The sequence below is a fragment of the Mustela nivalis genome (genome assembly GCF_964662115.1).
Source record: "Mustela nivalis genome assembly, chromosome: 16".
Classification (NCBI taxonomy): Eukaryota; Metazoa; Chordata; class Mammalia; order Carnivora; family Mustelidae; genus Mustela; species Mustela nivalis.
In genome coordinates, this window is record NC_139035.1 from 41,445,850 (window position 1) to 41,471,376 (window position 25,527).

General features: G+C 51.1%; 1 protein-coding gene across 10 annotated transcripts in view; it reads left to right on the forward strand.

Moving 5' to 3' along the window:
• NAV1 (neuron navigator 1) overlaps nucleotides 1-25,527 on the forward strand; it is a 255,753-nt gene that overhangs the window by 53,616 nt on the left and 176,610 nt on the right. For all 10 annotated transcript variants that reach the window (XM_082701985.1, XM_082701986.1, XM_082701969.1 and 7 more), the window contains exon 2: nucleotides 21,254-22,005. In XM_082701985.1, coding sequence (XP_082558111.1) covers nucleotides 21,284-22,005 — 722 coding nt within the window. In that variant the 5' untranslated portion in view covers nucleotides 21,254-21,283. The remainder of the gene's footprint in view (nucleotides 1-21,253; nucleotides 22,006-25,527) is intronic.

Genomic DNA, 25,527 nt, shown 5'->3' on the forward strand with positions numbered 1-25,527 from the left:
GCACTAGGACACAGGGGTCAAGAGAAGTTGGCAGGACAACAGAACTGACCACACACTTTGGCCTGGCACTGGGGACCTGGGTTCTGGCCAGTTCTGGGTTCTGGCTCTGTGACTTTGGACAATCTCTTCTATTCCTATCAGGAGCTTTCCCCATCTAGTAAAAGGCACTGGGATGATGGCCGGGAAGCAGGTGGGGGCGGTCCTAATATATAGGATGGGTAAAGGCATCAAAAAAGTCGTGCAGCTGCAGCCAGCTAGAAGCCCAGCCACACAGTGGTTCTTCAGTTCCGTAGCAGGGGGAGATGGCAGGGAGATGCTGCCTCTTTCTGTGGCTGATCCTGCAGCTAGCAGAGCCCCACAGAGATCGTGGAATCCCTGTCCCTTCCTCTGGACAGGTGATCATCATCAGGGCAGACATTAGAACCAGGAGGGATCTGCCCTTCAGAAAACATTTCTGGAGCCACCCATGGGGACAGGGGCTTTGGTCGGCCCCACTCAGCATACAAGGAGGGATAAAGTGGGATCTCCGCCTGCTGGCAGACACCCACCCTCCCGGCCTCCTCACTTGGGCTTTGCCTAACCAGGCTGGGACCGCTGGAAGCAGAATCCCACAGCAGAGGGCCTTCTGGCCGGATGCGGTCACAGTCTTCTTGGACCCCATATTGCAGTATTTCCTAGCTTTTTGTCATTTTCGTGTGCCCAATCCCAATCTTTCTGGCCAGAAGGGGACTTCCTTTTCCAAGGCCCCGTTTTCAGTGGGAATGGAGAACAAAGGCTTTATATCTGTAAAGCTCATTAGCCAGTGTCCCCTTGACCTTCACTCTGGCATAAGCCACCCCAGTCTATTAACCTCTCGCTGACTGGCCCCCCACTCTGAACACCCCTCTCCCCCAGATGCACTTCCAGTTCCCTGTACCCCGTCATAGACCAGAGAGCACAAAGCTAATTGGCTGAAGGTCTCATACGGCCCTGACCCATGGCTGGTTCAGGAGGATGGATTTTCTGGCAGCCGTGCATCTGTGGCGCCCAGCCAGCCAAATCCAGGGCTTAGGGCCCACACGGATGCTCGTCTTGGGAGCTTCTCTCCATGAATCTTGCGTCTCTAGGAAATCAGAGCCTTTCCCATGAGCCCCTCTTGCTAGGAGGGGAAGGCTTGCTAGCATCTGCTCTGATTCTTATTCAGCACCACTCATGTAATTGCTATAAAAGAGACCAGGCTAAGGGACAGAGGGAGGATGGGAAGGTGTCTGTGTCATAAACAAGGAGAGATATTTAGTGGTTTTTAAGCGCCAGAGTCATCTCCAGGGAGAGCTTGAGAGGAAAAAAATAACACTTTATTTGGAAACAATTCTGCTGAGAGGCAGGCTCCTCTCAGCTTCACTTTCCCTGCTATTTATTATGAAGTGCTGTGTGCTCGGAAATGGGGGCTGAGTTCTGAAGTCACAGGCCAAGTTCTGGGCTCCAGACAAGGGGGCAGCTCAGGCCAAGTTATCTACCCTGGAGGGGAAGGGTCTGGAGCAAGGCAGCTCGTCTATGTTTCTGGTTACCTCATTCTAATGACTCATAGGGACGGAGACCCCACAGTTATCCCTAAAGCCTTTGTACCATTGAATGACTCTGTATGGGAGGGATCTGAGGCTGCAGAGCTCCAGAAGGAAAGACATTCTGTAGGTGCAGGGTGGCCACCTAATGACCCTTATCCCTTCGCTTATCCCTGAGGATTTTCTCTGAGGCTTTCTTTTCCTTTTCCTCCTGGCCTGCACCCTGCCCAGAATTACCCGCTCAGATCATTCCAAGGGTGAACAGGAACCCGAGTGCCTTCCTCTTTTTCCCTGGAGCATGGTGGGGAGAGGCTGAGTTTGCAGAAGGAAATTTAAATGTTAAAGTAAGGGGGTGGGGGGGAGAAGCTAGATGCAATGGAGGAATTTGGATTGGATCCTGGAACCAAAAAAGGACATTAGTGGAAAAGCTGATGGACTCTGAATTTAGTTAGTTTAGTTTAGTTAGCTTAGTTTAGTTGACTTAAATGGTAATGTGCCCATGTTAATTTCTTCGTTTTGACAAGTGTGGTGTGGTCGTGTAAAATGTTAGCGCGGGGGGACACTGGGCAAAGAGTATATGGGAACTCGACTATCTCTCCAGCTTTTCTGTAAATCTAAAATTCCTTCAGAATAAAAATCTCATTTTTTAAAAAAGTGGGGGACACAAAAAAAATAGACGAAGCAGAAACTTCCAGAGTGGTGAGGCTTTACAGCACTTAGGTGTCTGGTCTCTCCATCCCAATAGAAGAGCAAGGGGCTTTCCTGAGCCAAAGCCTTTAGGATCAAGTTTATCCTGAGTTAACCACTCTCTAGTACTGGACAGATTCCCTACCTGAAGTCAGGTTCTAGAAGCTTCATTTCCTCCATCTTCAGAGCCAGAGCTATCTCCTGGGATGTTTTGCCTTTTCCTAGGGCCTCTGTAAAAGCTAGTCAGTCGTGGTCCCTGATCCCCGGTCCAGCTCTAGGGAGCAGCTCGATTACAGGGGTGTTCAGACTCTCTTAGCTGTAACTTGGAGAGCCAAGATTTAAAACAGATGCATTCAAAGCTAGTTAAATCAGGGGACACCCCTTTCCATTCCCTCATGCAGCTGCAGCACAATCTCCAGCAGCCCTTTGGAAAGGACCGAGCCCAGCTTAGCTCAAGTTAGCCTCTGCCCACTCCCACCCCCAACGGCACCTAAAGATGAGCCATTATGTGTGTTCTTCACACTCGCCCCACCCCTGACCCACCGAAGGGAATGAGCGGTTTTGCAAAAGTCTGCCTTTTCAGGGTCCGAAATGAAATCTCGCGGATCTAAACATTTGGCCCATGCCACGAGTGTCTGTCAGAGGTCTGTTCTCTCCTACCCCATCACTGTCAAGGCCATCCTCCCAAAGTCTTCCCTGAATCTCTCTTGCTGTTGCAATTACAGGCTTTTTTCTCCATGTTCCTCCCAGTGCAGAGAATGGACTGGATACCATCAGCGCTAAAGCAATCCCGTGTTCCTGAAGGAGTGATTAATCTTTCTCTAAATTATCTTTTTGTACATGATACCACTTAGAGTCCTTCAGGCTCGGGCCTCAGGGGTAGGCCTTCTGAGCCCCCTAAGAGTCACTCGAAGATGCTGCTGTAGGCTGGGGGTGCTCCAGTGGGAGGAGCAGAACGAGGAGGCCCCTTGCTCACACTCCTCCTGGCCTTCCCCAGGCCCACACAGCCCCCATGCCCAGCCTCCCCCAGCCTGGCAGGCTTGGCTCGGGCCAAGCAGAAATGGTCCCCGCATCCCCAATAGTGCCTGGTGGCATTATTAGAAAAGTCAGCCTCGAAACCGCAGAGGGATGTAGGGTGTTGGGGGCTAGAGCTCGGGAAGCACTGTAGACAGTGAGACAGCCGAATTAAACAGCCACCGTGTGAGTCACTGCCCTCCCGTCTGCCTCCCCAGTCCTGGCGTGAACCTAGAAGCTGGTGATGCAGTTACCTTCCCAGCCAGTTGGGTTGCTCTCTGAGGACAGAACCAGAAAGACTGAGCTGAAAAGGACAGCGGAGAAGGTTTAGGCTAGACATGAAGAAGCATTCCATGAACTTCATGGCCCCAAAGGATTTTTATGGTGTCACTTTCTTGGGAGGCATCCAGTGGTTTCCCAAAGCTCCACATGTCCCAGGGTAACGTACCTCCGTCCTGCCTTCCTGAACCCCTCTTCTTGCAGGACGCAGTGACTTCCGCATTCACAAACAGTCCTCACGTGGTCCCAGCATGGAAATGCTCATCATTGAGAACAAGGCCGAAATGGTGGTGGTGTGCCTTTACCCGTCACCGGTCAGGCCTCCCCTGCTGCCTTTTGCTCCTGCTGACAGAAGTCATTGCTTTGGCAAAATTAATTTGCTTGGAAATGAGCCTGGAGGATGTGCCTTCACTTTGTCTTCTGCGGTCTGTGTTCCCTCTTCCCCATAATCACGTGTGATTCGGGTGCCAGCAAGAACCCCCAGACACCATCGAACCCTTCCCTTCCTTGAAGGAAGACTGAGTGTGGCCTCAGCCCAGACCTATAGATCTCCACTGCAGACCGGTGGCATTTAGGAGACGGAGTGCCTGGTGTTTAGGACATCCATGGGGCTCAGGATTAGGGTAGGTTCTTGACCAACCTACTTGAATATGATCTTCCTAATGACTGTCTGAGGGATTATTATCCCCATTTCACAGATGAGCAACTCGACCTAGAAAGGTTAATAGTTCGCCCGCATCTCAGACCGTAGGCATGTTGGTATGGATGGAAGCCAATGTCTTTGGACATTGGGAACGGGTTTTTTCGCTCCACCACACAGCCTGTCCATTCTGGTCCGAATCATGGTGATTCAGATGAACAATGGGGGGCTGGTCACAGAAGGCCAACAGCTGTAACCATGGGATCGACCCCTTCCTGAGCCCACCCAGTACGTGCCAGCGCTCAACTCATCGGCTCTCTGCCTCTTGCAACAAGCCTGTGAGGGGCATGTTGCTCTTCCCATTTTGAAGATGAGAAAACTGAAGCTCAGAGAGGTCATGTTGCTTGAGGGGGTCTCACTTTAAGGGATAGGTAGAATGGAGATTCAAACCCAAATGTTTTATCTAAAACCTGGCATCGTTCCACTGTGTGGTAGAGTCTCCCTGTAGAATTTTCCCACTCTGATCTTTAGGAACTTCTTTTTGTCTTAATTTCCATTCGTCATGCTACAATGTAAATGAAGCTGTGAAAATATATGAATGTTTGTTGTGTTTTGTTGTTTTTACCGAGGGCATCCAAGCAAATACACAGTGGTGACCCAGCCCCAGGGAGGTTGCGCGTTCTCTCTTCTCCAGTTTCTATTTTTTCCTCTTCACCCTGGTCCTGTCTTCTGCTTCTCTCCTGTGCCTTTGTGTCCCCCTAGGGTGTTTCTCTACTTTCCCACCTTCCCCTTATCATCCTTTCTGCTCCCTTAGACCTCAGCAACCAATCCTGTACCTCCAGCATCTCGTTGCCAAGCAACAGGCTTCCTACCTGCCCCATTGTGTTAGCATCTCCATGACAACGAGTACTGCCAAAAGAGAGAGAGAGAGAAAAAAAAGTTAGGTGGTGGTAGGAGGAGGTGGTGAGACCCTGTATTTCAGGACATTCATGCAGTTTTGTTTTGTTTTAAAAGATTTTATTTATTTGACACACATTCACACACACACACACACACACACACACACACAGAGGGAACACAAGCAGGGGCAGTGGAAGTGGAAGAAGCAGGCTTCCTGCTGAGCAGAGAGCCTGATAGCTCTATCCCAGGACCCTGGGATCATGACCTGAGCCCATGGCAGACGCTTAACAACTGAGCCGCCCAGGCACCCCCATTCGTGCAATTTTACCAGCCACAACTTGCTTGCTCTCAGGGCCCCCGGAGAACATCACAAATAGCTTCAACTGAAACCTCGTGAGGGAACAAGTCACGAGAGTGACAGTCTGCATGCAGAGAGTCTCGCCTAGGGACATTTCTGCGAGGGCCAAGGATGAGAGCCACAGGCGTTTTGTGTTTAGATAGGGCGGGGCTGGCCATGGGATCACCTTTCTGTGGGTCAGTTCAGGAAGGATGAGGGAAGGATTTTTCAGTCGTTGCTGGAGTGAGGTCATGGGGAGTGTTTTTCAGTAGGAGGAGATAGGTAGGGGTGTCTCTGAACAGGACCATGTTTGAAGCAAGCAACATCTGGGGAAGGTGAAAGCCAGGGAGAGGAGCTGGAGGGTGGGGGCTGTCATCAACAAGACCTTGAACCACGCAAGCTCCTGCCCAAGGACTGTGGGTGTGAACCCTGTGAGATTTTCGTGGTCTGCCCAGCTTCAGGCAGTGGTTGGTCTCAGCAGCCTCTGCCTCCCAACAACCCGGCCCCGCCCCTTTGTCTTCCTATTCCAGAGGTCTGGAGGAAGCCTGCAGGGAAAAGGATGGGAAAGAGGAGGTGGGAAAGGAAGTGAGGACAGCCCTGGATTTCCAGGTGCCCAGACTGGTGTTCTCAGAGGGGACCTTGGCTCTTCAGCCACGGTGCTGCCGGCCTGACAGACATTCCCTGACGGTTACGGCGCACCTGGGATGGCGGTCCGGTGGTGGACTCAGAAAGAGGAAGGACTGCAAAGAAAGAGGGAGGAAGGGGCGCCTGGGTGGCTCAATGGGTTAAGCTTCTGCCTTCTGCTCAGGTCATGATCTCAGGGTCCTGGGATGGAGCCCTGCTCAGCGGGGAGCCTGCTTCCCCCTGTCTCTCTGCCTACTTGTGATCTCTCTCTCTCTCTCTTCTCTATTAAATAGATAAATAAAATATTTTTTTTTAAAAATGAAAGAAAAGAAAAGAAAATAGAAAGAGGGAGGAAGCCTAAGCTGGTCAGAACATCTAGGACTTATCTACCTGGGCAAGTGGCCAGGGACCAGCCAGGGACCCTCATGCAGGTAAAGCAGGGCCTTCTTGGACTTACTTATTATTCAGTGTGGATGGTATGTGGAAGCCAACCTGGTGGCTGGCCCTTGTGAGGACTCCACAGTCCAACCCAAACACCTCATTTTGCTGGCACTTTCCTCCGTGGTACTGTCGTGTATATCAAGCCTCTGTGCTAAGGCCAAGGCTCCTCCTATCATCCTGTCCATGCCCCTGGCCCTGAGCATCCTTTGTCCCTCCAGACCTCCAAAGCAGAAGAACCTCGTCCGGTATTTCGTCGTCCTCACAGACAGTGCTCTCCTAGCCTCTCACTTACATCCCCCAAGGAGAGCAGTTCCTTTGTTCTTCTCTGTGTCCAGTGGGCACGGAGAGCAAGATCTGCTGGTGGCGGCGCCACTGCACACATTGTTGCCTCCGGCTTTGCTCCCCTGCCTGGCCTGACTATTCAAGAACATTGCGAAAGTTCTTGGCGTGTGTGGCCACATGGAGGGCCAGGCCCCCAGCAGAGGCTGCGGCCCCGCTGCTGAGCTAGGCTGCTCTGATGTACGGTCCTCATGGCTGCGGAGGAAGGAAGCAGTGAGTCAGAGGGTCAGCACCACGGGAGGAAGAACACGTTGATTCAATCTTTCTCTGCAGTTCATGACCGGGAGGCTCCATAAGCTGCTTGCCTGCACCCAGTAATTCCCCTTCTAAGAAAGAAGTCCAAGGAATAAGCTGAGACTTGAGCAAAGCTTGTTTGTGTGCTTATCACAGCATTGTACCTACCAGTGCAAAGTTGGAAACACCCAGAGTGGCCAGTAATGATGGAATGCTTAAGTCATTTCTGTATACTGCACTTGAGGGATGGTTTAGGATCTCTTAATAAGGATGTTTTTTTTTTTTAAAGATTTTATTTATTTATTTGACAGAGAGAGATCACAAGTAGGCAGAGAGGCAGGCAGAGAGAGGAGGAAGCAGGCTCCCTGCTGAGCAGAGAGCCCGATGCGGGACTCGATCCCAGGACCCTGAGATCATGACCTGAGCTGAAGGCAGCGGCTTAACCCACTGAGCCACCCAGGCGCCCAATAAGGATGTTTTTTAAAAACAATTTCAAGGGGTGCCTGGATGGCTCAGTGGGTTAAAGCCTCTGCCTTTGGCTTAGGTCATGATCCCAGAGTCCTGGGATCAAGCCCCGCATTGGGCTCTCTGCTTTTTGGGGAGCCTGCTTCCCCCTGTCTTTCTGTCTGCCTCTCTACTTGTGATCTCTATCAAATAAATAAAATCTTAAAAAAATTTTTTTTCAAGATTTTTAGATGAAAAGTAAAAATGCTTAATTCCTAGTAAGTGAAGAGACATGACATGTAGGCTTAGTGTAATTATAATTTTATGGTAATATATATGTGTATATGTATGCTATGTATGTGTACTGTATTATAGATGTATAATATGTGTGAGTGTGAATAGTAAAATGCCTGGAAGAAACCAAAACACGTAAAAAGGTTACTGTAGGCTAGTAGGTTTGTAGACGATAGGCTTTCTCTTCTTTGTATTTTTCTAGATTTTCCAAGGTTTTTTTTTTTAATATTTTTAGAGGTTTTATTTATTTATTTGAGAGATCACAAGTAGGCAGAGAGGCAGTCGGGGGGTTGGGGAGGAGTGTGGAGCAGGCTCCCTGCTGAGCAGAGAGCCCGATTGGAGAATCGGGGCTCTATCCCCAGACCCTGAGATCATGACTTGAGCCAAACTTAACCCACTGAGCCACCCAGGCGACCCTCCAAGTTTTTTCTGATGAGTGCTTTGTTATTTTTGTATGAACTAACCTTTATTAAGCTCCTTCCACATGCTGCTGTGCAAAGCATTTTTCACTCCACCCCCAGCGACTCCGTTGAGATCTTTTTTTTTTTTTTCCAGTTGCGATCTTAATCTCCAAGTAGTTGTATTAGGAAGTACGGTCTTTGCTAAGTGATTTTGTCATCAGGGCAGGGCTCTCCCGAATGGGATCAGTGTCCTTACAAAGGAGACCCTAGAGAGCTCCCTTGCCCTTCAGCCGTGCGAGGACACAGCCAAAGGCAACCATCTGGGACCCGGGAAGCAGGTTCTCACCAGACACCCAGTCTGCCCGCACCATGATCTCAGCCTCCAGAACTGGGAATAAGTTCTGTTATAAGTTCTGGGAATAAGTTCTGGAGTAAGTTCTGGGGGGCTTAGGAGCCCCCCAGTCTGTGCTCCTCTGTTAAAGCAGCACAAATGGACAAAGACACACCGTTACCCCATCTTATTTTTATAGCAATTCAGTGAGATGGATACTCGTATCTTTTAAATGAAACAATCAAAGCTTGCGGAGTATAAGTAATGTTCCCGAAACTACAAAGCTTATAAAATAGCAGATGCACGTTGGGAACACCACCCCAGAAAGTTATAGAAGGTTCCTGCGGTCATTAAGGGCAGGGTGGGTAATCAGTGCTGATCTGGCTGGCTTGTGGGGTTTCTGGCCTAAATTTGTAAATGCTAATAGTCCCACTTCAGGTGGCCCTGTGGCCTCAGCTCTGTTTGCTGGGCAGCTCTGGTCACACCTGACCGCCTTTCCAGGTGGAGGTGGCCCCACTCTGAGACCCTGTGCTGGGAGGTACAGGACAGCTGAGTGAGGCCCCAGGTGTGGACATGGTGAGACAGGTGCGCTCCTAGGTCTGCTCAGCGTGGTAGGAGATGGGCTCCCAGCTTCAGGGGTGTGGAACCCCATAAGCTCACCTGTTAGCCTCCTGGTGCCTGGCAGGATTCTGGGCCTTGGGGAGCTACACTGTGGGAGCCTCACAGCCCACCAGACACTTCCCCATGATTGGGGTTAGTAGGGAGAGGGGATGCTTTTCTCCCGCAGGCTGGCCCCCTGCTTTGGGCTGCGGTCAGGCCTGGCCATTCCTCTGTGCATGAGTCCTGTACGAATGTGCTGCTGCTGAAAGGGGGGTGGGGACTGGGGGCTCTGTCCTGGCTTGGCAGCATTGTACTGGCAGGAATGGTTTTAGCTTGGCTCTGAGGGAAGCCGGTGGGGCCAGCAGGCAGGGATGCTTGGTTCTGCTCAAGACACACAGGTACCCCATTCTCCCTCTCCACTGCTCACGAGTGAGGAATAATTTGGGTTCTCTTTCATGCTAGAATTGCTTGCCCCACTTCTCAGATGGTAAAGTTGAGGCCTAGAGTCTAAAGAATTCAGGGAGCTACTTAGCACTGGAATCCAGTCCAGTGGTCTGACTCCAGGGCTACTCTTGACATTTGGGTCTGCCTCCAACTCCCCACTCATGCCTCTTACCCCACTCCCACCCTTCCCACATTCTGAGGTCTTTGAGGAAAGTAGAGTTCATTGCCAGCGTAGCCAGCCTATGGCTGGCCTCAGTTGGTGGAAGTCTGGTCCACACCTCTCAGCCCAGTCTGACTGATGGGTTTGCAGTCAGATCGAGAGTCCAGCCCTCTTCAGATGCCCGGATGTGGTGTCCCAGCCAGGGGATTAACCTCCATGTGGCAAGGTGGCAGGGCTGGATGGCTTTAAGAGGGGTCCAGAATCCCCCAGATCTCTCCTACCCCAGCACCAAGGAACCTCCCTCCCCTGCCCCAGCCCCGTGGCCCTGGACTTCGTGGCCTGGAAAGTATGTGAAGCTTGTGGAGTGATATGCCCTCCATCTGCCTGTCTGGAAAAACCATCCATGGAAGAACATTGCAGGCTTTGAGTTGGGCGAAAAAATAACAATAAAGTGAGTGTGAGAAAGATGGAGCTGACAGGTCTGGTGGGAGAGGCAGTCCTATCTGGCTCGCTGCCCGGGGGTCTACGAAGGTTCCAGTTTCTCTGTTGGAGATGAGTTCCCCCACCCCCAAGGCTCCACTTACTCCTGCTCCTCCCCCATTCATTAGCTTGAGGGTCCATCTGGAATCGAAGCTATTGCTTGGGAAGCCAGAGCTCTGTAACGGTGGCCTAGAGGAAGTAACTAGACACACACACACACACACACACACACACACACACACACACACACAAGGGTCGGACGGGTCGGTGGGTGGGAATGCGATGGGGGTACAGCAGGAACTGTCTGGGGCAGCTCCACAGGGGCCTAGGCAACGCTCCTCTTGTGATTGAGAACTCCCAGGTTCTCATCTGCCTTCCAGGAAAGCACCGCACATTCTGGGAGCACCCAGAGGGGCTTTTGGAGCCGGGGGTGAGGGTGGGGGTAGGGGTGAGCAGCAGGAGGTGTTCTGGAGCAGAGGAAAGCTGCTCACAGCGGCACGTACTCCCCATGCCAGCTCAACTTCCTGGGAGGTATTTATAACCCAAGCCTCCAGCCCCCTGTGATTTGTGGGACAGCTTTAAACCATTGATTTTCATTAGCATTAAATCATTTCTCTTGGCTAATTGAAAAGGAACCAAGGAGCCTGACAGTGGAGCCGTCTATGTGGATCAAATTAGTGACAAACACCGATATGCTGATACAGTGCAGGTCTTCAACTGTGTGGCTCTGGGGCCCCTCCCTGGAGCTCGAAATTCACTTTTCTCTCAAGGCCAGAGGCGGTAAGAAACACCCCCCAGACTGGAGGACCAGGAAAGCCAGGAGTCTTAGCAGGAGGGCTGGGAAGTTAGACATTTGGAAGAACTTCCAGTGTTGGGACAGGGGACAGGAGGTTCTGAGAGGAGTGTTGGAGGAACAGCGACCATCTCTCCCACACAGGTTGTCTGACTGCCGCGTCTGTCCTGCCTGTCAGTCTGGGCTTAGCCAGAGTAGTCGTGAGGCTAAGGAACATTCTCTGGGAGTGTGATGGACTTGCTCTGAGAATGTCAGGTCTGGGCAGTACAGTGTTTAGAAGCCATCTCCTGGGAGAGGGGATGGGGCTCAGCTAGACTGGGCCTGAGGGTAGGGTGTTGGCACCACCGTGATCATTTACTCTAAATGCCAGGAAACTGAGCTCTTTGATACTACCTGAGATTCACTTGGCCAGTCCCATCTTCCTCTGTAAGAACATGTTGCCATCTGTCCAGAAAGAAGACCATCCTACCATTTTAAGGTTAAAGGAATTCCTGAGGGTGTTGGCAGAGCTCTGGGCTCCAGGGGTGAAGATGGGGAAGAGAGTCATGAGTTCTGCACCTGTGGACAGTCCTAATCCCCATTCTGAGCCAGGAGCCAGCCAGGCGGGCGCTGGAGCACCGAACCCCCATCCTGTGCCTGCCAAGTCCTGGCCAGCCGACCCGATTCCTTGCTTCCTGCCAATGCTCTGCCCACTCTGTCCATGCTTGTCCTGAAGACAACACGGCTGGCCGCCCATCCTGTCCCTCTCTCAATCCTGACGGGGATGATCACCTACCTTCTCTGCCAAGGACCGAGCCTAGCTGCACAGCCTTCAGCTGGTTTACTGGAGCCCAAAGCCGGGGTCTATAGGCTAAGGGCTTGGGGAAAGGGGATGGCTTCAGATCTCTTCTACTTTGGCCCCACCGCCGTGTACCCACATCTCAGACCTTTATCTCTGTCCTGAGAGACTAGCAGATATAAGAGGCTGCGTAAAGAGGAGAAACATTTAGTAAAGGGCCATTGCAGTCCTGTCCTCAGCCCAGGGGACCTCCCCATGATGCCCAGCCTTGGGGTCTTATGGGGGGGGGGAAGACACTGTGACCAGGAGTCACCCCAGGCACTCCCATTACTCAGCAGTGACTTGGGACAAGTTACTTCCTCTAGGCATAGGGATGTTATCAACTCCCCATAGCCCCCCATCCCGACCTCCATGTGTGAGTTGTAGCAAGTCTGTAGTCCACAAATGTTAAATGAAAATTGTGTGCACATAGTGAGGGTATTGGGGGCCATTTTTCCAGGGAAAGCGTGTGAGCATACTGCTGGAGAGCCCAGAGCCCTTGAGATGGAAAAAGATGGGGGGACAGAGCAACCCCTCATCTCTGGGCTGGATGAGAGAGATGGGCCAAAGGGAGGGGACAGGGAGAGCAAGCAGACAGACTGAAGCTACAGATGGGGTGTGTGTGCATGTGTCTCAGTGTGTAGACGTGTGAGTGTGCGGGTCACTATCTACATGGTACTTGGCTGAGAGGTGGGGCAACATAAGTGTGTGTGTCAGTGTGAGTGTGTCACTATATGGTACTTGGCTGAGAGGTGAGGCAACACAAGTCACCTCTTTGCTGGGGCATCAGGAGACCGAGCTCTCTGTTCACTGAGGTGATCAATCTCCAGAGATGCGCCTGCACCTCCAACCAGAAGCAAGCCCCTATCTGGGGTATGGCCCTGGCAGGAACAGGTCAGGTTTTCAGGGGCAGAAGACAATGTCACAGTTAGAGGAAGAAAGCTTGCAAAGAGGCCTACATGAGTCCAGGAGTTTGGTCTGTGGTGTCTGGATCTCTGAAAGTCATTCTGTCCACCTTCTGCCTCTGAAGAGGTTGCCCCTGAGTCCTGCTCGTGCTCTCAGGACCGCATAGACTTCAGAGGGGGCTCCGTGAAAGACGTCTCCCCACCTCTCTCACTAACCCCAGCCATGGTTTATTTTGGAAACTTCTCCAACTTTGTTTATCCTCCCTACCCTAATCCCATGTAAACTGACTGTCCTATTCATACTCAACTAAGGAAATAGAAATTTAGGTTAGAGGGAAACATACAATGATAACATTTATGTTGTTGTGACAGGAGTGGGTGACAAAAGGTACCAGTAGGAAAGTTGAGTAGAACAGAGAGAAGGGGATACATGCTGTGCTGATGGTCTATTTGAGTCAATAACTAGCTTTTATTCAATGATTTGTATGGGTTTGTATAAGCCAGGCACTGTCTTAAGTGGTTTTTCTATACCTCACTGAATTTTTTAAAAAAACATTATAAAATAGATACTGTTATTATTACTGTTATTCCTGCTTTACAGATGAGGAAGCAGACCAAGGAGGCTAAAATAACTTGCTTAGGACCAGAAGCTAGGAAGGAGCTAGATGTGCCTGGGGGTGGGGAAAAAGAGGGGTGTTGGGAAGATGCAGAGGAAAGCTGTAGGAAGGGGGTCGTTCTGGCTCCAGGTCCTGTGTTCTTAACCACCACCCTCTACTGTGCAGGGTCTATACCTCAGTGCTGGAGTCCAGAGACACACCGGACCTTTACCATGAATTATTTCGGTATTTTTCTTTCCTTCTTCTTGAGAAGACAACTTTCTCCTTCCTATTTTGCAGTCTTGAAATAACACGCTAGGGAAGAGAAATAATTTGACCAAATTTATTCAGCCTGTGATGAAATCATCTGACCAGCACCCAGAGTCCCATCTCCCAGACATTTTTTTTTAACATTTTTTCCCTCTTTTCCTCCTCCCTCCCGTTTCCTTCCTTCCCCTTTCCTTCTGTCTCTTCCCCTTCCATATCCAGCCTCTCGATGCTGTAGTTAAAATACTCTTACTTTCTGAAATGGATATCCTAACTACATTCTCAAAGCGCAGACGCGGCTCCTTTAACCGGGCCACTGCTGGAGGAGCTGTCCTATCAGCACCACGGCCGCCGCCCCGCGGGCCCCGCCCACCCGCCGCTGCTGCGGGAGCCTCAAGGGCAGAAAGGGCGGCGGAGAGTCCTGGCTGGGAACCCGCAGCTTGGCTAGTCCTCCAAACCTGGGAGGGACCTCTGAATACAGAGCCCGCCCTCCCTCCCTTCATCCCGCCTCTGGCCCCCGCAGATCTGAGGGAGCTGGCGCTTAACCTCTCATCACATTCTGAGCTAGAGTGAAATATTTATAGGCCAAAAATACTTCCTGGCTCTGGGGTTTGCAGAGCATTGAGGAGCCAGTCGCCTCTGTTTGTCCTGATGGGGCTTGAAGCCAGAATGATTCGAGGCTGAAAAAGGGAGTCCGTGGGATGGGGAGTGGAGAGGCCTGGATTGAGGCTGCAGGCTGAGCAACAGAGCAGAATAGTAACAGGACCAGGTGGCTCCACTATGCCTCTCTAATGTCTCTCCCATTTACTAGCTGTGTGATCATAAGCAAATTCCTTAGCCTCTCTGTGCCTTGGTGTCCTTGCCTGTGATGGGGGAATGATAATGTAATACCACCAAATCGTAGGGCGATTGCAAGTTAATATAGGGAAAGAACTCAGAACAGTGCCTGGCACACACTTGGTAAATGCAACTGAAAAGTGTTGGATTTAAAAATAAAACAGCCCCAGGGTGAGGATGAGAAAGAATTGATAGCCAGGTATTGACTGGAAAAGGTGGAGTGGAACAAGGGGGAAGTACGTGTTGGGTAGGGCTGCACACTATGTTGTTCAGGGACCGAGACTGTGCCCCTTCCCCCTGGAAGCCACTGGCCTCTCGACTTACCTGCCATCCATCAGACTATTCCAGTCTGTGTCTCAGTCTGTCTGTCTCTGTTCTGAGAAGAAGTGCAGCTCTTCTCCTTAACATAATTTTGGCGATTTCTTGAGCATCTGCCATGTGCCAGGCTCCATGCTAGGTATCTCATCTTTATTCTCTCATTGAATCGTTACACATCTCTAAGACTGCTTTTTGTGGATGAGGACTTTGGGCTCAGAAGAGTTAAAATAGCTTCTCTAAAGTCATATAGCAAGAAGTAGCAGATCTAGGATTTGAACCCAGGTCCTCTTGACTCAAAAGGCCTTGCTCTTTCCACTACAATATTTCCAACTGTCTAGTTTCCTGTCCTCTCCACTGGTGGGCATTTGGGTGTTACCACAGCCAGCACAGGCAGTGTTTTTCCTGTTGATGCTACTGTAGGTTTCTGATTGGAGCCTGGCAGATACTCTGATCCTCCCTTGCTTTGCTGGAGGCTCCAGAAATACCAGGCAGTTCAGCCTCCATCCCTGGGCATCTGAGGAGCCTTGAAAAAAAGGTTCTTTGTCCTTGTGATCATAATAACAATACCCTTTTTTTAAAAAAAAGATTTTATTTATTTGACAGACAGAGATCACAAGTAGGCAGAGAGGCAGCAGAGAGAGGGGGAAGCAGCCTCCCTGCTGAGCAGAGAGCCCGATGATGCTGGCCTGCATCCCAGGACCCTTGGATCATGACCTCAGCTGAAGGTAGAGGCTTTAACCCACTGAGCCACCCAGGCGACCCCATAATAACAATACTTGTTGAGTCCTTACTGTGTCCCAGGTACTGTTCTAAGCACTACATTTATTCAGTAACTTAGACTTCAAAACAATGAAGAGGTAGGTCCTGGTCTCAGCTTCATTTTACAGGCTCAGAGTTTGTGCAGTTTGCCCAAGATCACATCATCAGCAAATGGCAGAGCCAAGCTTTGGACCTAGGCACCAGGGCTCCAGAGCATTCTCTTACTGCTAACACTCCACAGAATTTCTTTTGAGGAGCAGAGTACGTGTTGGAGCGCTGATAGACAGACCATGGGCATGGGAGATTCAGTTATCAAATCTACTGCTGCTTGGACCTCAGACCACCAGCCCCCAACCCCACTGCTGCCTCTTCCTTGAAGCCTTCCCAAATTCTGCCTCATCATCAGACTAACACACACGCAAGATCCCCATAGCACTTTGTTTTGCCTCTCTTGACACACAGCATATGTGCCTGTGGTGACTGTGCACGTTTCTCCCTACCAGGTTGTTGGCTCCTTGAGAGCAGAGCCTGGGTCTCAGCCACTGCAATTGCCACAGCATCTGGCGAAGCACCTGGCATATGGGAGGTACTCAGCCAAGGTGTGTATTGATGAACAAAGGGATCCTGTTGTGAATCCTTTCAAAAGTGCAGTGAGCTTTGGTAATGGGAAGTACTGACTCCCTAATATAATTTACTAAGGACAGGGATCCCTGGAATGAGTGAACTAAGGGACACTTGTGATCCTCTTGAATCTGCCCACTGAGGTTAAGTGTAATTTCCAATCAGAGCACTTAGAAGGAGGAAGAGAGAGCACGTTTAGGAGTAGGGGATCTGGTAGGCTCCCCCAAAACCACAAGTACGTGCACACACATGTTTGTACATACATGTCTACCTAAGAAAGAAATAGGCTCCTTGCTAACACTCCCAGCTCCTAGCCTTCAGCCCATGAGCTTCCCCAGTATATTGTGAAGGTATGACAAAAGATGATCAGTACTGCTAGCCAAGCTCCTTGGCTTGAACAGGCTCTGTCCAAGAGACACATAGATTGTCCTGCTTCTCTGGGACATTTTTGTCTGACAGTGAGAATCAGGAAATGGAGACCATTACAGTGAACCCTGTTATATACTATGAAAGTGACTTTAATACTTCTTAATATCCCAAGAGGTTGAACGTTTTCTAGATACCACCTTATTCAGCTTGCTCAGGACATGAAGACATGGGGAGCAAGGAGGCGGAAAGGCGCTGTCCTTATTTCATGGGAGAAACTGAGCCCCAGAGCTAACATGGGAGTCTCCCAAATCATTTGGTCCATTAAAAACGCAGCTTGGATGCCAGAGCCAGTAGGTATGTGGTTGGGGCCCAGGAGACATCATTCAGACAGAGGCCTCACCCTCGAGCTTTGGAAGCACCTTTGTCCATGCGTCTCAGCTGACACCCCGCCCCCCATGAGCACTCTCTCTGCCCTTTCCCGCATGCCTCCCATCTGCTAGACACTTAGAACTCCATAGTCTTCCTCCTCAATCCCCACCTACCCCAAGGTGTGCCACCTGCTACCAACTAGGCATAATAAGCCTGTGACCAGACTGGATTTGGCCCATTATCTCCCTCCCCATCCCCATTCATTGCCTTCAGCCTCTTATGGGGCAATACCCTAGGACCATCTTGGCTCCCACTACCACCAAATGCAAACAGGATATGAAGGGTGCAGGGAAAGCTGGCTAGAGCTGAGGAATTTGGGGAAAGAAAGGAGAAAAAGGGAGAAGGAGGAGACCTCCTCCAGAGCTGCCCATGACTGATTTTCTTTTTCGGTCTCCACCCTGTGAACCAGATTTACACCCCCTTCCTCGCTCCTCCACAATCTCTGGAAGGCCCAGAGCTGTCAATCACAGCAAGGACAGTGTTGACATGGAGGCTGAGGAGCGCATCCTGCGGCCAGACGTGCATTTGATGGCTGTGGTCTGGGGAATCCATTCTTGGGCCCCAGGATCCCCCTCATCTGCTTTTGGATCACATCTTCACTGCTTTCTAGCTGTGTGTGTTCTTTGGCAGCTCACTTGACCTTCCCAGCCTTGTTTTCCTGACCTGGCAAATAGGGATAATAAAAGCTACTTTGGAAGGTTGTTGTAAGGATCAGAAACCATGGCTCAGTGAAAGCAAGATACTGATGCGGTCTGGGGGAAGAGAGAAGTGCTGGGTGTCCTCTTGAGATCTCTCTAAACATCCTGGGCACCTGTGAGTTCCCACTGTAAAGGCAAACCAGGAAAGCTCCTTTGAGCCCCTTTCCTGCCAGGCTCAAAGAACACTGTTTGGGGATCCCTCCTCCATCACCGCAGAGGTGGTCTGATACAGGCAGACTCCCACCTGGGATGGTGGTCCTCACCTCCTGTGTCTAGGTATGGGCTGTCCTCTGAGGAGGAGGAGAGAGCAGGGCCCCAGCTACAGGGGTTGGGGGGCTCCTGGGACCTACCACAGGAAGGTTTTTTTGTTTGTGTGTTTTTTTTAAATACCTTATACATTCATTTGACAGACAGAGATCACAAGTAGGCAGAGAAGCAGGCAGAGAGAGAGGAGGAAGCAGGCTCCCTGCTGAACAGAGAGCCTGATGTGAGGCTCGATCCCAGGACCCCGGGACCACTACCTGAGCCAAAGGTGAGGCTCCAACCCACTGAGCCACCCAGGCACCCCCACAGGAAGGTTTTTAAATACTCTTCCCATGAGCTTTTGAAAAAATGAGGATCCAGAGAAAGCAGCAACAGCATCTGCTCCATTAACAAGTGAAGTCAAAGCAGCTTCCTCGGACTTAAGGCTCTTGTGGTGGAAATCTGGCCAGTCCTAGATGTAGGGCCTAGGGGAGCCTGGGCCCAGGGCAGCTGGGGATGCTTTGAGGACAACGTAGGTGAGTTGGGCTCTTGAGGGGAACCCCGGGCACTACAGCGTGGGTAGGGGAGCAGTTCACAGGAAAGGTGCAGGCAGCACCAAGAGGCGGTTCTGGGTTCTGTCACAGACGTAGCTCCCGGAGGGGGTGGGCTGGGATGCCTGCATGGCCGTGGTCCCCACACTGGGGTTTGATGGGGACTAGGCGTAAGGGGAGAGGCAGAACTGGCCTGTGTGGTACTGTGCCAGTGGAGGGATTGACTGTGGGAATGCTGAAGTCTCAGGGGTGCGGGCTACAGTGGGTCTGTGGTCCTAGGATCTTCTCATGGGTGGTCAGCTGGTTAGTTCAATTAACCAGTGATTGGCTTAGCTCTGTGCTGGAGGCCACAGTCAGCAGCTCAGGGACAACACACACCTTTGATCAGGTCCATTCTTATCCTTCTGGTCCTGTTCGGTTTGGTCACTGATGCTTGTCGCTGATAACTAGGGGAGTGGCTGGATGGGAGAAGATGACAAAGTAAATCTCCTCTTACCTCTAGTGGGGAAGATTCTAAAGCATGGTGTTCCTCATCGTAAAGACCCCCTGTTTCTCCACCTGACGGCGGTTGCTAGATTTTTTTTTTTTTAAGATTATTTATTTATTTATTTGACAGAGAGAGAGATCACAAGTAGGCAGAGAGGCAGGCAGAGAGAGAGAGAGAGAGGAGGAAGCAGGCTCCCTGCTGAGCAAAGAGCCCGATGCGGGGACTCGATCCCAGGACCCTGAGATCATGACCTGAGCCGAAAGCAACGGCTTAACCCACTGAGCCACCCAGGCGCCCCGGTTGCTAGATTTTATCCTGTGCTTATTTTGCAGACTGCTGTTAGTACCTGCTGACAGCCTCTGAGATCTCTCTGTGAAAATACTTCTCAGGCCCTCCTGTGGGGCTGTCCTTGGCATGTTGGGGCTGGGGACAGGGCAGGGTGCCCTGCACGGGAGACTCTGGGCAGGCAGAGGGTGACTTAGAGTGTCCTTTCAGTCTACAGCCTGGTCATTGGGCATAAGATAGATGGGAAGGAAGCCGGAGTTAGGCAAGCCTTGAACATGGTCCTGTAGGCCTGGGTGATGGGCAGCCAGGGAGGAGGGGAAGCAAGCTGGTTGTGGGTACATTAACACACATGGCTTTGCCTTCTCTCCTGGAGGCTGTGGGGGCTACTTTAGTTCATCCAATAATGACATCAAGTCACTAACGTACAAATTAGAGGAAAGGAGGAGGGGGTCATAGTATTTCTCTTCCTAGAGGAAATTATTTCATCCGTTAGCAGAGCAGTCCTCTAAGCCCTGACTCTTAATCCATCAATGTTTAGCGGTCTGCATGGATTTTTCACAGTTTAACCTGTAACTGGTCCTGGACCGCAGAGACAAAGGTCAGGGAAGGGTCGAGAACAGACATAGCCAGTCCTGCGCAGTTGCTGACAGCTTTGTCTGAAGTATGAAAGGGGGAGCCCCAGGGGTCTCAGCGGACCAGCCATACTGTGCTGGTCCTTTCTCTGCCCATAAGTCCTCTGTCTCCACCCTCATGATGACATGATAACATTTCATCTATATCTCTTCAATTTTAAGGAGACCTTTTGTTTTTGTTAGGTTTTGGCCAATTGTATGTATTATTTTGTGAATTCCTTGTTCCAATCTTTTGCTCTTTGTTCTATGGGGTATTTGCTTTTTCTTATTGATTTGGTAGAATTCCCTTGGCCCCCGTATAGGTTGCAAGTATTTTCATAGTTTATTGATGGCTGGAATCTTTGAAAAAGGGCTTTTGTGTCCATACAGAGATTTTCATTTTTATTGCACCGAAGTCTATCAGTGTTTTTCCTTTATAATTTCTGCCTCTGACATGGGGCTTCCAAAGGCCTTTCCCACAAGAAAATTATGGAAACATTTATGCATATGTTCTGCAGATTCTTTTATGGTTTCATTTTCTGCATTTCCTACATTTAACTCTTTCATCTATCTGGAATTGATGGATCGTGTCTTTGTAAATGGCTTCAAATTCCCTTGGAAGTGGAAGTGATTAATAGAGCAATTAATTCATTAATTAACATGGTGGGGAAGAGAAGCTGTAGAGGGGGAGAGGTTGAGGATACCGGAGAGGGATGGGATAATTAATGGACCAAGGTCTGGGAGAGAAGGAATTGACTTCTGGGCCAGAGGGTGCATAGGGAATGACTGTGAGGAAGACTGTGAGCCCAGTGCCCAAATCTCCAGTGACTGAGGGGGTGGGGACATGGGGAGGAACAGGGGAGATGGTGTCAGTGAGGACCAGTGAATGGTATGAGCCGGATGGCAGGAGCCTAGGGTCGGGGGAGGTTCACAAGTTTATGATTTGTGAGGATTAAGATTGTCTACCTCACCTTGAGCCCAGTGGAATCTGGAAGATGACATCCCACTGGACAGGTGTCCTGGGCATTTTCATCAGATAAAGTGGCAGGTGGAAGGAACATGCAGAGAAGAGGCTGAGGGTCCAAGGGAGTTGGTTTACTGTGGGTGGGGGGTTCTAGACTCAGGCTACAAGGAAGGGTTTGAGAGGGAGGGGTTGTGGGAAGGAGAGCCTGTCCCTGATCAGTGGAGGGGAGTAGAAGCAAGGAAAGTTAAATTAACTTCCTTGGTACAGAGGATCATAGTTCACAAAGCACTTCACATAGGGTTTGCACTTGAACTTCAGAGCAGAGGGGTAATGGGGATTTGCCCAGAGTCAGGTAGGCAGGCACTGGCTGAGTCAGGATGTGAAGCCAAGAGCCCCGACGCCTGGCCCGGATCCTGGTGCCTCCTCCCCTGACCTCAGCATCATCTTTACACACTCAGGGACAGAAGCTTGGGATGGTGCCTAACCATCTTCTTTTCTCTCCTCTCTCTGCAGGACACTAGTCCTCAGCGCTGCTTGCTAACCATGAATGGGATGGCCAACGTGAACTCTGCCAGCCGCCCCCACTATACCTCCTCCATCCCTGTGCCTCGAGCTGCTTCCCAGACCAGGATTCATACCCCGGGCGCCTCTCCCCAGCTGCGGCCACGCCAGGCCGGCCTGGCCCTGAGCCCCCAGCGTGCAGCCTCGCCGAGACTGGGCAGGGCAGGAGGCCCTTCCAGAAACTCCTCTCCTAAGGCCTCCCGGGGGAGAGGCTCCCCGAAGTCTTCTGGGACGGTGAGAGAGTCAGCTGAGGGTGGCGAAGGCCTTTCCAGCTCCCCATGGAGCAGTCCCAGGGCAACCCCCAAAGCCTCCCTCTCCAGCTGTGCTGGGTCCAGAAGAGTTGGGGAGACACAAGGCATCCAGGGAAAGAAGAAGGTGGCTCAAGAAGGGATTCCAGTCCTCCAAAGTCGGGGCAGGAGCCCATCCCGACCAAGCTCTCGCGGAGAAACTCAAATACCAGGGGCTCCTGAAGGTCGAAGACCTCCTGACTACCCAAGAAAGGATCAAAGAGATACAAGCTACAGAAGTTCAGGGGTCCCCAGGTCTTTGGAGCCTGATGCTGGGGCAGTGTCCGGGGCTTCCTCCCCAGGGTGCAGCCCTGTGCAGAGCAAACGCCCCTCCCCCACCCCGGGGGTTATCAGCTTCGCCTCAGCCCACCAACAGAGTCAGCCAGTCACGGCCACAGTGGCCCCCTTCCAGTACAGGTGAGCTGGGGGAACAGGGGGGCAGGGAAGCAGGGAGGGGTGGAGCGGGGACCCAGCAGCCAGCCTGAAGAGGAGGGGGACCTCAGTCCATCGAGTATATATATCCTTTTTTAAATAAAAGTGTAACTTTACTCAAATGGCCACATTAAATGAACCAAATTCTAATTACTAAGTGTCACACCGTTTAGAAATGCTCAAATGCAAATTAAATACCTCCCAGGCTAGCCTGACTTCCTGGGTTTTTTCTCTGCACTGGTGTGAGGAGAAACCCACTTACATCTGGGGTTTAGAGAAGCTTGTACACCATTCCCAGGATGTGGCCAGTGGCCGGGGGGGGGGGGGGGGGGGACACGCGGGGGGGGGGGACACGCGGCGGGGGAGCGCACGCGTGTTCTTGGGAGGAGGGTTGTTCCTCTGGGGCTGCAGAGCATCTGGGGAGTGGGGGGGAGCTACTAGGAGCTTTCACTTCTAGAAGCAAGAGTGTGACTCGGTCTCTGAAAAGTTCTAGGCACTCTTACATCACAGACATCCGGGTCCCAGGCCCAGGAAGCCAAGAGTCCTACTCTATTCGCCGTGTGGTCAGGCCTCTTACAGAGTATCACAGTGAGGAACACCACATTTTAAAAGGGCATTGGTGCCCAAAAACACATTTCAAGAAAGACAAACAGGTTGATGAGGGATCCAAAAAAGGCATTGGATTAATGATTAAAGGAGCTGAAGCAGTTTACTTTGGAAAAGGGAGGCTTAGAGAGGGTCTGAGGGCTGTTCTCAAATATTTGAAGAGCTGTCATGTCGTAAGATGAATTAGATTTACTTGGTACGGCTCCAGAACCCTGAGTCGGCATCATCGTGGTTAGAAGTCCACCCGAGATAGATTGGAAGTTCAGGAGGAGGAACTTTCCAGCAACCCGAGAGGTTTACAAATGACTGATGCGGCAGTGAGCTTCCCATCACGGCAGGAATTCAAGCGGTCGTCTGATCAAAGCGAGTTCTCACTTGGGTGATCCCTGCTCTGGGAGTGTCTCTTCTGCCTGACAGACCGCCCACACAGCCGCCCTTGTTCCTTTTCCTAAGGAGCCCCTCCCATCTGTCTGTCTGTCCCCTGTGACCTCTGCCGAGGTTCTCCAGCTGATGAGAGTACTCGGAGAAGCACACATGCAGGGCTGACCTTCCTTTGAATGGCCTTTTCCCCATCAGCACAGTGTTTCCCTGGTGATTTTTTGGCTTTCTTCTCCTACCTGATTTCCTTCTACCTAATGTCCTTCATTTTGAATTCAATCTTCGGGAAAAATGTCTAGGCATTAAATTGTTTAAGATTTTACATTATCTACCCTACACGTCCCCTGGCAGATTTAGACTCTGGCATTTTCCAAAGAGGTCAGAACTTCTTCCTTTGAACATTTCAATGAAGCCTAAATAGAACCACATTTCCTTTACTCCGCAAACATTTATTGCATGTTTTCATTTTAAACAGAAATGGAAATGTGTTGTACCAACCTCAAGGGGCGGTTTTCTTCTCCATCCACCTCCTAGACTTTGCCTGTTTCAGGCCCTGGGTTGGGTTGCAGGGAGGATCATGGTTTGGGCAAGGGCGGATTGGAGGGAGGACGGCCCTAGATGCTGCTGGCTGGTGGGTGGGAGCCCAGTACACCTTGCGGGGCTTGGAGCTGCTGCCAAGGGTCCCACTGCCAAGGGCCAGGCTGGGCTACCCTTGCAAGGTGCATAGCCAAGGAGGTGCCATCTGCTCCCTAGAGGGCACAGACATCCTGTTTTCATGGAAATCTCCTGCACCCCTGTCCCTCCCACTGCCCAGACCTTGGCCTTCTGCAAAGTTCCAGCTGCTCACAGAAGCAGAGGTTATCCTCCTCCCCTCCCTCCTGTCTCCAGCCTGGTCTGGCCCCCTTGCTTCTCCAGGGACCAGATCTGTCAGCCGTCTCTTTCCCTGCCCTACCCTCCTTAGCCATATTTGTCCACAGGCTCCGGGTGCCGACCTTCCCAAGGAAGCCTATCTCCTGCCTCGTCTCTGACCCGCCACTGCCTCTCTCTGGTCACCCCTGCTCTCTGGACCCCAGAGAAGGCATAAATGCCTCTCAGTCCGCAGTCTAGGTCGTCTGCTCTCATGCATCTGGTTCCCTCCAATCTTCAACCTCATTCTCCTCTGCTCTTCTGGAAAAGAGCCCCCTACAGCTTCACTGCTCTGGGGCTGCATTTCCCCACTTCCCAGGTGTTCTCTTTTTCCAGTAGTTTTCACCTTCCCGCCTCAGGCTGGCCGTCGGTCAGACTTCAGTGAGGAGGGTACAGCCCGTGGTGTCAGGAGGGTAGGCTTACGGTTTTCTTCTTCCTGGTTCAACCTCTAACCAACTTCCGGCATAGATGAAACTGTCCATTCGGGCTGGAGAGGGAGGGGAGGCCTGGGGGCCCTGGCCTAGTTTGGAGAGGTGGAGGCAGACAGAGATGAGGGTGTAGAAACGACGAAGGTTAGAGACATGGAGGCTGCCTTCCTCGGCGCCCCTGGGCCAGTGCACACCCACTCACCCTGACAGCATAATTATGGCACCAACAAGCATGAAAGCAAGCTCTTTGTATTTCTTTCTTTTTTTTTTTTTAATAATATCAAGTAAGGCAGCCATTTTTGTGCCTGTGTGGATGGTTGATTCGTATATATAGTTCTATAAGGAAGCAGAGCTTCTGACTTTTTTTTTTAATTTATTTTTATTTGTTAAATTTTTTATAAACATATAATATATTTTTATCCCCAGAGGTACAGGTCTGTGATTCGCCAGGTTTAGACACTTCACAGCACTCACCGTAGTTTAATTTCTTTTTTAAGATTTTATTTATTTATTTGGCACTCAGAGATCACAAGTAGGCAGAGAGGCAGGCAGAGAGAGTGGGGGAAGCAGGCTCCCTGCTAAGCAGAAAGCCCAATGTAGGGCTCGATCCCAGGACCCTGAGATCATGACCCGAGCCGAAGGCAGAGGCTTTAACCCACTGAGCCACCAGGTGCCCCAAGCTCTTTGTATCTCTAATGCTACTTCTTGCTGTCTGTGCTGGGTCAGGCGGTGGTTAGCTCTACGTATATGATGCTATTGAGTGAAACGTGTACGTTACCTAGAATTTCCTCTCCCCAGTAGAATGTTCCATTGCTTTCTCACTAGGATGTTGCATCTCTTCATAGGCCCAGGTCTATATTCATTTGTTCCAAGAAACCAACCAACGCCAGTTTTTCTTTGCCCCCCGAGACTCGAACATCAGGCTGGTATCGAATTGGCAGTAGTGGTGAGCGACCCCATCAGACTGACCAGGGCAAGATGAGGTCTCCTGCTTTGTCTAAGTACCCCCTACCCTGCTCTAGCGCAAGCCCCCAGCTCAGGGGCCTACAGACACACAGGAGCTCAACACTGCTCGGGTGGCTTAGGGAGAGCCCTGCAGGGGCAGCAAACACTTCATGCGCCCCTGGACTACCAGACTGATCTGGGCCTTGGAGGTCACCTCTTCTACCCATGATGGACCATGATGTAG